The following is a 13,091-nucleotide window of genomic DNA, read 5'->3' on the forward strand; positions in this document are numbered from 1 at the left end:
GGGAATTTAACTGGCTCCGCTAGTTGCTGGATTACTTTGTGTGTGTACTATCTACTTCCGCAGTAAATAGGTTTTTATTTTCTTTACTAACGAGAGCAAGTTTAATCGGAAAGTTGTTTTTTAATTATTTATTTCGTTATGCTTTGCATTTTTTTCAAAAGGGATAATGTGTAATGTTTAATTATCTTTCGAGTGCTAAGTTATAAGATTCAGAAAGAGTATTTCCCTTTAAAAAAAAAGTATCGGCCTCATCTTGTATACGAGTGATTCGAAGGTCTAACTTCCTACTGCGCTCCATCGTAGTAACCTCGAGATTCTGAATTAGGGGAAAAAGAATTTGTACCACAAATGAATAAGATTTAGTTATTTGTTCAAAATGCATCAATAGACTGATTAGTGAAATTAAGACTGAAAATGTTTAAACCGTAAGTAATAAACATTATGACTAGTGAAGTATTAGTGGTAAGTACAATAGAATGGAATATTAAGAATGAGCAGTGTAGTTTAACACGCACGTTATAGAAAATTCCCTCCCCACACAATCGTACTCGTACGTCGTGATAGTGGAGTCCGCTATTGTGGATCAATACCGATTCCAGTTAACTCACCAGCTTCGCGCAACCTCTACCAGTGTTACCAGTGGTACAATTAAATAATTACACTTAACTTACCGAGCTAAACATTCGAATTTGGTGACGTAACAATTAATTGTAATGAAAATCAAAACTGGTAATAACGCCTGAAAAAGAAATAAAACATATAACTATGCCTAGTTTTACGTTTCACTGCACGTTCCAGTTTATCATTGTTATCACTAGTTTACACAACTGTTTCAGTTTATAAAAAGACATAAGACATATATTTAGTTTTGGTTGGTTTTATTCTATATATTCTGATCCTTACACGTTATAGTGTGTAACATTGCGTTGCTCACAGTAATTTTCCAACAATACCACTGTAAAAATCCTTTTTAAGTTTTACAAAGTTTGTATTGATATTTTATTTAAATTATATTTTGAATTACAAAAGAAAATATGTTAATGTTTATTTTATTTTAATATGTCTTGAATAACAGAAAACGTTTTTTATTATACCTTTTGTCTGAAGTGATATATTGTAAAAAAAAAATTTCAAGAAGTATAACTTTTTTTAGAAGTTAATTTATAATAAAAATGATATTCATTATCTATCACCTTACTTCTGCTCTTCACTTAAAACAGCCAATTTTAGTTTGTTAATATCATTGATAGACTAGTACAATTGATTACTATCCAGTGAAGTTGCTTATGCTTCTAAAGGAAAGGAGCAGGCTGTGTTCCAGGCAACTGTTACAGTAATAACACAATTCCATTGCTGCTTGGGCTGAATGTAACAGCTGATTAAAGTATCCTATTTGTAAGATATATATATTTACTTGCCTAAATATAAATTTTGAAATATACAAATTTTTGGACATATGATTAGTAGTTGTGGCTCATTAAAAACTTAATTTTTTAACAAGATACTTATATTTAAAATAATTAAAGTATGGGCTTTTGTTGATACAACCTACAACCTATTAGAAGATTATTGTTACTGAAATGGTAATGAAGTTTATATAAATATAGGTTAAAATTTAAAGATTTTAACAGATTATTTAAAATAATTTTAATTAAAATATATAAATACACGGATGAATGTATCCAAAAAAGAAAGCTAAGTTCTTTACTTACTTGCATGTAGTTTTGACTGCAGATAGTCCGATTAGCCCTTTCGTTTAGATATGTTTAAACAACTACATATTCTACAGAGTATAGGGTAATTTTTGCTGGGAATGTTGTCTCAGCCCAGTTCAAGTTCTCACCCCCGATCATTTCAACCCCTATACAGCGCAGTGCCGTTTAATACTGTGGTGAAACCAGTGTGGCCGATTCCAGTACAGTGCATCGTTGTTTAGTGATAGCTGTCTAAAAGCTTTTAAGACAATGACTGAAAAATGGAATGAAGAAATAACAATGAGGTTTTTAAAAAAGTATAGAAAAAAACCTTGTTTGTGGAATGTACATTTTCCACAATATAGAAACCAACAGATGAGAAATGCCGCCTATCAGGAGTTAGTTGATGAAATGCAGTTACCAGAATTTACAATTCATAGAGCTAAGAATAAAATTAAAAATTTAAGATCTACATACACGCAGGAACTTAAAAAGATGGAACAGTCTAAAGGATCATATGTTACTAGTCTAGTGTGGTTTGACGAAATCAACTCTTTTCTAAGGCCTTTGATTGGTGTACGTACAAGTAACCAAGATAGTAACTCGGTAAGTACGTGATAGCATAACCTACATAAATACAGTGCCAGTAACTTACACGCTTTTAGTCACGTAAGATAATATTGTAACATATTTACCTTTTGATTTTATTCTAACCAGAAATAAATATGTTTACGTTGTTTGTTTAGTCGATTGATATTCATTACATAATAGCGTAAATTTACTGACATTCAATATTTTTAATGTTACACGTGGTGAAACGGATAACCCACCGGTGTTCGGGTCATGACAGTCAATTGATTGCTACTTATCTCGGGTTGTTTGATAGAAAAAACAACAGTGATTATTCCTAACTTTAGATTGGTAGGATATATCTAACCAAAAGAGCGAATACGACGAAAATGTGTGTATTTTTAGTATTAAACACATTTAATCTTTTTGATAATTGTGTCATTGAAACTGTAGTTCTAAGAAAATGTATGATTTCCATAACTTAATTTTATCTAAATTTAATGTTTCTTTAAAACGTAATTGATTATCGAGAAATTAAAAAAACCGTAAAAAGTACTGGCTCTTTTAATACGAACACGTAAATAATCATTTCCAGATAGCTCATAATTATACATAAATTCATTCTGAATAGGGTGTGCTACATCATTGATAACAAAAATTAATTTTCATGCTGTTATCTGTTAAATACTTTTAATATTACAGAATTATAATACTTGAAAGTGAAAATATCACTTTGAATCATTAAATATTTTTTAATATTTAAAAAGAAATTAACAAGATTCATTATCAAGAAATTTTCTATATATTTTACTTGCTTGGGTGTCGTCAGCAAAAGAGTAATTTCAAAATTAGTTAAAATTTTAGACTAATATTGTTTTGAAACGTTGATTTAAATATATGTATTTATTTGTTACCTCAATAAATATAATTTTAAGCCTGCCTGTTTTCATTTCTGTTTTATAAGAGATGTATATTTTTAGGCAGGGAATATTACTAAATTTGACTGGAATTCATACCCAGAACTTGCCAGATGAAAGGCTGAAATGCTACCACTGCTGTAATGGTTGACCAGATAACCTTTTTTGATTATGAGATGGATGACTATCCAACTCAAAATGATGACTATCATCATTGTGGTCTGAATGATCTTACAGTTTCTTCGGAAATGTTGAATTGCACTAAACAAAAAATAAAACACTTATCAGCCTTTCTTCTTTTGGTGTTCATTTAATAAATCTAATCATGACTAAAAATATAATTTTATTTTGTAAAGTGTCATAAATTATAAATTTCATCTCAAGTTAGTTTAATTACAATGGTTTTTTATTCATAAAATAAATCATCTTTGTTAAACATAAAAAATTATTAACAAAGATAAATAATCTATGATTTGTATAATATATTATAAGGTTATAGGTTTCATTACTTGAAGTACTTCTCTTAATTGGATTTTACTCTTTTGTAATTGATGAAAACTATCCCTTAACTCATATTGCAACATTTGATAAACTTTATTTTCACTTGATTAAATTTTTTTTACTTAAAAATATAATGGCATGCTTTCAAAATCAGTGGAAATTGTGTTTTATCATAAGTAGTTACTAGTGGCATTACCCATTGATAACTTTATTTTTTAGAATAAAATTTTTAAAAAACCTTATCATGCAGGTTAATAAATTAAATTTTTTTCTCTAGAATATGTATCTATTTATTGCATTGTCTTTTTAAATTCTTTGCGTTATCATTTTATACTTGTTTAAGATTAGTAAATCTAATGTCAAAAGTATTATACTGCAGAAATTTCTTATGTTATTATAAGTGCATTCTAACTTTTTGATGACATTTTCTTTATTTAAAACATTGGATTGATGGCGATAAAAGTTTAGTATACATATACCTTAAAGTCTGTGGGTATGCTACCATGCAAAGTTTTAATTGAAACACCTTCAATTAGTAATTAAATAAACATATTTTTATAGCCTAGCCTTTTTTGAAGGCTTTCGCAACTATACCAAAAAAGAATCAAGAAATAAAACAAGTTTGTAATATTCATTGAATAAGATTATTTGAGTGTAGGACCAAAATTCTTATCACGACATGATTAGCCATGTTTATAGAATGATAAACTAAGTCTAGATTTTTATTTAAAAAAAATAGTTCCACTTGGACAAAGGATCAGTATCATATTAAACCTCACCACTTTATTATGCCCTAATGAGTAGCAACTGTCCTACTTGCTGCTGGAGCTGAAAGTATAAAGCTACAAGTGAAACCAAAACAGCAGCTGATCCAATCTCTTCCTCACTAAATATATATATATATATATTTTTTTTTTTTGTTGAGGTTATCACTCAAAGCTTTTTCATAGAAACTTATTCATTATTCATTTCAATGTCTAAACCACACTAGTTATCTGCTCTCCATATTTTTGATCAGAGTTTTCCCCATTTCCAGTATTATCTATTATTTAATTTAGAAAAAAATCTTTCTAAGTATTACAGAAGTTTGAGCTTGCAACATTTGCCTCCATATTGATTGATTTTAATGATTAAGTGATAGTGATAACGTCTTATTATTAATCTCAAATGTTTCCGGTTTTAAATCCTCTGTGGTGTCTATCTATTTAAAGCCAAACTGTTCCTCCATAAAGAATGTATGGCTGTATTCTATGTATTAATACTGTTTTTTTGTTTCTTATGATGTGTACTTCAGTAATAATACTATTTAGTAAATTCTTACTTATCAACATCCCATTGAAAATTATTATTTTTAAAATTGAAAATACATACTATTGGCCTGCTACTACTATTAAAATTCATCTATGTATTGGAACATTACTACTTTATGTTGGAATCTTAATCAGTTAAGTTAGTATTAATATCAATTAGACATAAAATAACAAAAGTAACTGTACAGTTTCTTTGATTAAGCGACGTAATTTTTACTTTCCTGGCTATATAAGGGAAATTGTGCTGATTTTACATGCTGGGGGTTTTTTAAGATCTTGATATTTCATGATCATCCTCATGGTGACCTCCAAAAAATACATTTTTAGCTGTTACCTTATGTCTCTTTTTCTGTTTAGCCTCTGGAACCATCGTAAGCTATTACTTCAGAGGATGACATGCATGAATGTAAATGAAGTGTAGTCTTGTACAGTCTCAGGTCAATCATTCCTGAGAATTGTGATTAATTGAAACCCAACCACCAAAGAACACCAGTATCCATAATTTAGTATTCAGATCCGTATAAAAGTAACTGTCTTTACTAGGATTTGTTACCTTTCTTAGCTGTTTTTTTAGCTTACCTGTTTTTTAATTGGTATCTCCAAACTGGATTTACCAGTTTGGATGAAATTTGGCACAATGATTTCTGTCGTATTTTGTCAATGAAATTTTTCTCACAATCGGTCAAGGGAACAGGGAGATACCGACCTCTTGAGTCCCATCTCAAAATGTTACTAAAAGGTTAGTAAACTTTTTCACATAATTTAATATTCCTTAGGAACTAATGTACTTTCTGATGGTGTTCAGTCTCATTCAAACTCCATATAGGAGGTAGGTATTAAACATTTTTTTCTTTTTGTAGTTTCTGGACTCGGACACATTTTTGTACTAATTAGGTAGTTCCATTACATTAGTATGTCACTTTTGTAATTTTACTTTATATCTTCAGACTGGATTAACTTTTAAATGTCGATCACTGTTGTCATGCAATTTTGTTATAATTGGTCAAGGAAATGTGAAAGTATGATCATCGTTATCTCATATCTCAGAATTTTACTCTAAAGAATAGGGTAAATAATTTTTTCATAATTCTTTACTTGTATATTTACATATTTTAATATTCCGCTCAATCTTCCTCCTAAGTTTATAGTCTGTCAAAGGTATGGTCCCTCTGTACCCAGAGTTGTGTAACTCGCCAGCTTTTTTTTTAATCGGTCATTGATTTAATTATTCATTTAAAAATTCTAAATAGTTAATTTTATCCAAATAACTATGAATAATTGCCATTCATGATGTAAAGTGTCCTTGATCAGGTTCCTTTTCTTCGATTGGTTTTCTTACTTAAAATAAGGCTCCCTGTTGGTAATTACAAACTAAATTCTGCCAAGTTACAAAAAATATATACACCTTCTAGAGAGAACAAATCTTCCTTCTAATGTTTATTAGTTTATAACAGCATTATCGTAACAACGTATAATTTTTCTTTTATTGAAACTTTCATGTTTATTTTGATTTTGGCTGTGTTTCAAACTTAAGATTATACTACATTATGAAATAAAAATGGTTCTGCCCCCTTCATTTATATATGTTTTTTGTTATTTTTTATTGTAGTTGTTTAATTAACAAAAAATTTTTTTTTAATATTATATCTTTAGCAAGTGTTAAATATACTTAAATATTTAGACAAATTTTTTGGTTATTGACATTCTACTTGCTGTAACACTGTATAGCAACAATTATTAGTTTCTTTATTATGACGATGTATTTTTAAAAGTAATAAATAATTATTTGTTATGAAAGAAGAGGAAGAAAAATCCAAAAAAAGTTTTAACATAATTAAATATTTACGATTGTTTCTTGGAACAATGATTACTCTTAGATGAGATGAATGTTTTTATAATTGATTTGAAGGTCAACAGCAGTTAATTCCATTTATTCTAGTCATCACCCTGTTTAACAAATTTGAAAAAAGAAGAGAGTCTCCCTCCATTCAACCTTTATTTTTTACATAGAAGATTTGTTATTTTTATCAAGGATTTTTCCTTAGAAGTTTTATGAGCAGCTTGTTTTCATATGGGCTGTTTTTCATAGGCCCAATCATTTATTAAAATTTAAACAAAGAAACATAAGTATAATAAAATTAACTTAAAAATGTGACCTGAAATGTGAATACTTTTTCAGTTTTTTAAATTTTGACCTTTTGAAGTAGGTTCCAAATTACATCTTGGTTTTTGATTTTGCACCAATCTAAAAATTGTTTTTTTTTAAAGAAAAATTAAAAGTTAAATATTTTTATTTTTAGGGCGGTTCTTTTTGTAAGTTAATTTTATTCTTTAAAAAAGTTTATTATATTAAGTGTACCGAAAAAAGCTAGTTGAAAATATTGTTTTAAATAAGTGTTAAAATTTAAACAAATTAATGGTAAGAAATAGGTGAGCCAAGGTTAAACAAACCAACTTTGTTTGCAAACACTGATTATTGTAGTAAGTAAATTGTGCGATGCAAACAACATTTTTTTTTGAAGTGTCTCATTACGTTAATACTACTGTTTTATTGTATTTGTATTGTTACACAAAAGTCACTTTTCAGTTTTATTTATTGATGTGGTTATGTAACATCTTTTACGTTAAATTATTTTTTTAATGAAAAAATGTTTTCCTGCATTAAAAAAAAATATTATTGTCTGAAGATAGCATTTTGCTTGCCCCTTTAGAATTTAGTTTCATTTGAATATTATTTACATTTTTGTATTTTGTTCCTTGGATACAAACAGATGATTAAATTGGCTTTGATTCCAAAGTTATGCGAAAATTCCTTTTTGTGAATAGTACTGAATAGCATTAAGAGAAAACTTACCGTGATTGTTTAATTTTTTTTTTAACAAATGTGTGGCTTTTTTTTGCAATTATGTGATTATTTATATCCGCATAAATTTAAACCACTCTTTTTTTTGATATAATTCATTATTTGGATTTTCCCCGTTTAAAAATCAATGAAAAAAAATTAATTAAAAGATTTTTAAGAATTAAACCCATAGTAAGCAGTTGCAACAAAAGTTTAATTTTTGTTAAAAAGTAAGTGGAAATAAATTTCATTTCCAAGATATGTATACAACCTACGGCTAGGAAATTCCTTTTATGTAAAAAATATTAATATTCAATGTACATATCTATATTTATTTTTTTGTCAACTCATGGCATTAGAATCATTTGTTGAACTGATTGATAGAACCTTTTGCGGATTATTTGGGGAAGGTTCTGCAGAAGTAATTCTAGTTTTACGTAATTACATAAATTTTCTTTAATAGAAAAAAATAATGATATGCATGTTAGTTGTTTGCTAGAAGTCTAAGTAAATTATGAGATTGTTTTTCCTTTCATTGTCTCTATAATACTGGCTGACCTCTGTGATAGAGTGGTAGCATCTCTACTTTTCATCTGGATGGTTCTGGGTTCAAATATGAATCAAGTTTGGTATTTTTCATATGCTAGGAATATCATCTTTCATTAGTAACTGTAATCGGGTGGTTAGACTGTAGTTGTTAAATGAAAGTAGTATTTTAATAGAAATCAATTAGCCTATTTACTCTGAATAAGCACTTAAATAACAAGTTACATAAATTAAGTCTGGTTAATTTCCTGTTATCTTCTAGCCAGCCTTACTTTGTTTTTATTATAATTTGCTTATTTTGCAATTTAACTAAAAGTTTATATTGTAGATAGGATTATACTTGCACTATTCTAGAGACCAAAAAGTTCTGATATCATTTTAAAAAGTTTTGATTTATCATTTAGCTTCAAATAGATTGACTTTTTTTCTTTATTGACATATATTCACAATATAATATTGTGTGAATGCAGTAATTAAATGTTCAGCATTGTTTCTTATTTCTCATTTTTCATAAATCTTTAATTTATATTATTTATAAATTATATATATATATATCCATAATTATATTATAATTTTTAATTTATTTATTGATATTATATTGATTATTTTTAGTAATTATTTCTGGATTAACATATTAAATTGAATGATTTACTATAAGGTGATTGAACCCTTTAAAGATGATTAAGATGGTCCACCATCTTGAACTTTACCAACATAAAACTTCTAAATTTATTTATTGTTTAGTGAGTATGTATATAAAAAGATATGCAAAATTTCATTACAATTACTCAATATTTTTGGGAGATATAAATCCCAATTTAAAAATACAAAATGATGGACAGAAAAACATAGATAGGTTTTTTGCCTTGTATCGGTAATGTGCTTTGTGTATTGTATACTATAGTGATATATATATTTACTATATGCAGCAACCCCAGCACTATATGTTATATAGTGCTGTTATATAGTGCCAGCACTATATGTTATATAGTGCTGGGGTTGTTGTGTTCTAATGTATTTGTTTGTTTATAATAAAAAAAATAACAGATGGGGAAGACTTAAAAAAATTCAGGAAGTCTAGGGTTGAAGCATAGTGACATATAGGGCCAGGGAGGTAGCCTCTATGTCTACGGTGATTTTGGCCCGCCTACACAAAAGAGGGTGCGGGGGGGTTGGAGCTACCCGATGATCGTATAGAGGACTCTTGAGGTGTGAGAGGGTTGCGGACTGCAAAGGACGTGTGCAACACATGTCTGGAGCTTGTAGAGTAGGGCCGGGGAGGGTAGCTCTCCAGCGGGCATGTCGGCTGTCCAGAAGAGGAAGCTGGTGTGTTCCTCTGAGGCTGGAGGGACCCCGTTGGGAAAGTCCCATGAAATGGTAAGTTAGGGAGGGCACAGATTGCTGCTACGACACCCTGAGGTGACTGTGTTGTGCCTAATGGCAGGGACTGGTTACCTTGGGATGTTAAAAAAAAAATGTTTTTTACCTACATTTATAGGAACTTTGTCCTTGACTAATATTAAGATCCCACTAATACTGAAATATAAGATAATTTGAATTTTTGCAACTTATTTCCATTCATATGATTGTTGCAATATCTTGTAATGTTTATATTTTTGAGATTTGTTTTTCAAAATGCTTGTAAAATTGATTTTATACATTTCTTACCTTTTACGGATAATCCCTTGAATAAGAAATATAAAGAATTTCTTGAGACAGGGTTGCAGTTTATGAAAAATTTTTCTTTATAGAACCTTTAATTCTACAATTGATGGATTCATTACCACTTTTTTTTATATTTTCTGATTCCTACAAATTCTTATAATATGGCCACCCCCTCAAAACCCATAACAATAAATAATGGTGAAAATAATTTTTTAGCTTGCTAGTGTAAACTGTAGTTCCTGATAACAAGAGGGTGAAAGTGACAAAATAGTAGTGCGACATAAAGTCACCTCTGCACAATTAGTCTTGGTACAAAATTAAGTGTTTCTGAAGTTGATAGTTTTTCTTAATTTGACATAAACTTAAAGTTGAAATTTAAAGCTTGAAATACTAATATTAAATTTTAGTATTACTTTTACTTTTTAGGGAAGTTTAATTGAAATTTATTTTATTAATAATCTGTTAAATTTATTTTATTTTTTTTATTATAATATTTTCATTTTTGTGTTTCAGGTGCCTGATGATGTTAATGCAAATGAAATGAGTACATATCATTTATGGAACAATACAATGACTATGAATACAACAACAAAAACGACTACAGCACAACACATTCAGCAAGCACAAACTGTTTGTTTACCTGAGCCGTTGTTTGTAACCGTTCAGACACACGATGAAATCGTTGAAGTTGATCCCATGGTCAATACAAGCGATCAAGGAATGGAAGAACCGACTTGGCAAATTGAAAATATTCGATCAGAAAGGAGACCATCTATTGATGAAGATGATGACGAAAAAATGCCAAAATTACCTAAATTAAGAAGAATTTGCAATGGTACAGTTGAAGATGATGTGTTATCAAATAACAATAATAATAATAGTAATTATAATGTACATATAGAAGATGAATTTGATGCATTTGGACGAAGTGTTGCATTGCAATTAAAAAAGATGTCATTACATTGTGCTTTAAATACACAAATTAAAATACAGACTATATTAACAGAAATGAGGTTAGCAGAGGTTGATAATAATTCTGAAATTAGCAACTCTGAGACTACTTCTCATTAATTATTGTCTGTGATTTTTAGTTATATGCAATTATTTACGGTTTTTAATTTATACATTCCTTATTTATTTCTAGTCTTTTAATTTAACTTTTGTTGTTTATAGTATATGATATAAAATTTATTTTTCTATATGCCATAATTTAATGAAATTTTACATTTAATTTTTTTTTTTTATGTAATTGGTATTAAGGTGAATTTGTAAATAATTCTGTTAAATTTTTTTTTACTAAAGTCAAGTTTTATAGCTTAAAAAAGCCTTGTAATCGTAAAAACCCTTATAATATATAATTTACATAAAATTACATACTAGTCATTTTGGACAAAGTGTAGGATATTATTCTCATAGGTTTTCAAATTTTAAAAGGTAATACTGTTAATTTTTTAAAATTATTTTTACATATTGTATTTTATTGTTTTTTTTTAATTTATGTTATGCAATAGATTCATTGACTTTTATTTTGTTGTGGATCAATTTTTATTCTAGTCATTAACAACTATCAACAAATTGGCCAAGTGATGATGAAATGGTCAGAATACAAATTTCTTATTCAACTGGTCCTACATTCAATTCCCATCCAAAGATTCAAGGATTTTTTATTATCTGTTATAAAATAAACCTAGTGAAACACAAATATTGTTTGTTAGAAACAGCTTATATCTTATTTAAATAACTTAAAAAAATTCTGTTTCACGACTTAAAATATTATGTTTATTGATATGTATAATACAATTATTTATAGCAACTGAAAGTGATTTTCACGAAATTCTGAAAAATATTGAATACATTAATTCGGTGCAGGAATGATCCTGAAATCAAGTTTGTAAAGTGTGGATGTGCCTCCATTACATGGAGATTAAGGTGTGGCGTCGATTTGAGATTTCCAATTATCTAAATAAACCGTTAAACTTAACTAAAAATTTTTATTACAATCCACTCAAAGGTTACTGTAATTTTGGTTAGCTTTTCTGTTGTAAATGTATGTAATAAATTACTCATATAGTATCATTAGAGTCTTTAACAAATACTGGTGCTGTGATATCTTGTTTTAATCCTAGCTAGTGTCAGCCCTAGTGCATTTAACCATTAACATTTTAAATCTAATTATTTTACTATTATAATTTTTAATTCTTTTTATGTCAGACCATAGTACTTCAGCTAAGTGTTTTTGCCGAATTTATTTCTTTTTGTAATCTGTTCTTGAAAAGAAGGTACACAAATAACATTTAAATTTCTATCACATGTGCATACAGAGTGTTGATTTCAAGTATGCTACCAGCGGGATCTTGTTAACAAGAAAAGCTTAAAGGAACTTTAAATGGGAGAGTTTTTCATCAGATTTTTAATGTATTAAAAATAATCTAATGGCATTTTTGAAATCTATGCCATTTTTCCAATAAGGTGGTAGACTTCATTTTTTAAATGGAAACCTCCAATTTTTGGATATAACACATATTTCTTAAACATTTTCCCAGAAACACACCTGCTAAGAAGCTATACTCCATTACCAGTTGTAGTATTGATAATATGCATCCACAGTGTTGTACAAGTAATTTAACTCTGTTGTTTCAATGGAAGTGTATTTTCATAGGATGACATTATTTCATTAATAATGAAATAATTAATTATTTCAAGTATCTTTTACAAGTATCTTGTAAAAGATACTTGAACTTTTACAAGTATCTTTTTTTGTTTTAACAGATACAAAATGTTAAATCAGTCCAAATTCTGCACTAATTATTTTAGTTAATTAATCTAAAAGAAAAAATACAATATTATAGTTATTTATTTCAATTAATAAAAGTAAATTATTAATTTAATGAAATTTACAAATTATTTTTCATTACAGTTTATGAAAACAAATGTTACAACTTTAGACAATACGGAAAAAATATTAGCACGGTATAAATAAATTAAAAAAAAAATTGTTTTTTTTTAAATGTCAAAAATTTGGGATTTCCATTTTAAAAAGTGTAAT

The 13,091-nt window shown here is 28.1% G+C and overlaps 1 protein-coding gene across 1 annotated transcript; it reads left to right on the forward strand.

Moving 5' to 3' along the window:
- The first annotated feature begins 1,896 nt into the window (after positions 1–1,896).
- LOC142327710 (uncharacterized) lies at positions 1,897–11,202 on the forward strand. Its single transcript, XM_075370989.1, has 2 exons — positions 1,897–2,300; positions 10,559–11,202. Exons 1-2 carry the CDS (start codon positions 1,965–1,967, stop codon positions 11,114–11,116), a joined length of 894 nt encoding a protein of 297 aa, XP_075227104.1. The 5' UTR covers positions 1,897–1,964; the 3' UTR covers positions 11,117–11,202.
- The last annotated feature ends 1,889 nt before the right edge of the window (positions 11,203–13,091 follow it).

This window comes from Lycorma delicatula, chromosome 7 (assembly GCF_047948215.1).
Source record: "Lycorma delicatula isolate Av1 chromosome 7, ASM4794821v1, whole genome shotgun sequence".
NCBI lineage: Eukaryota > Metazoa > Arthropoda > Insecta > Hemiptera > Fulgoridae > Lycorma > Lycorma delicatula.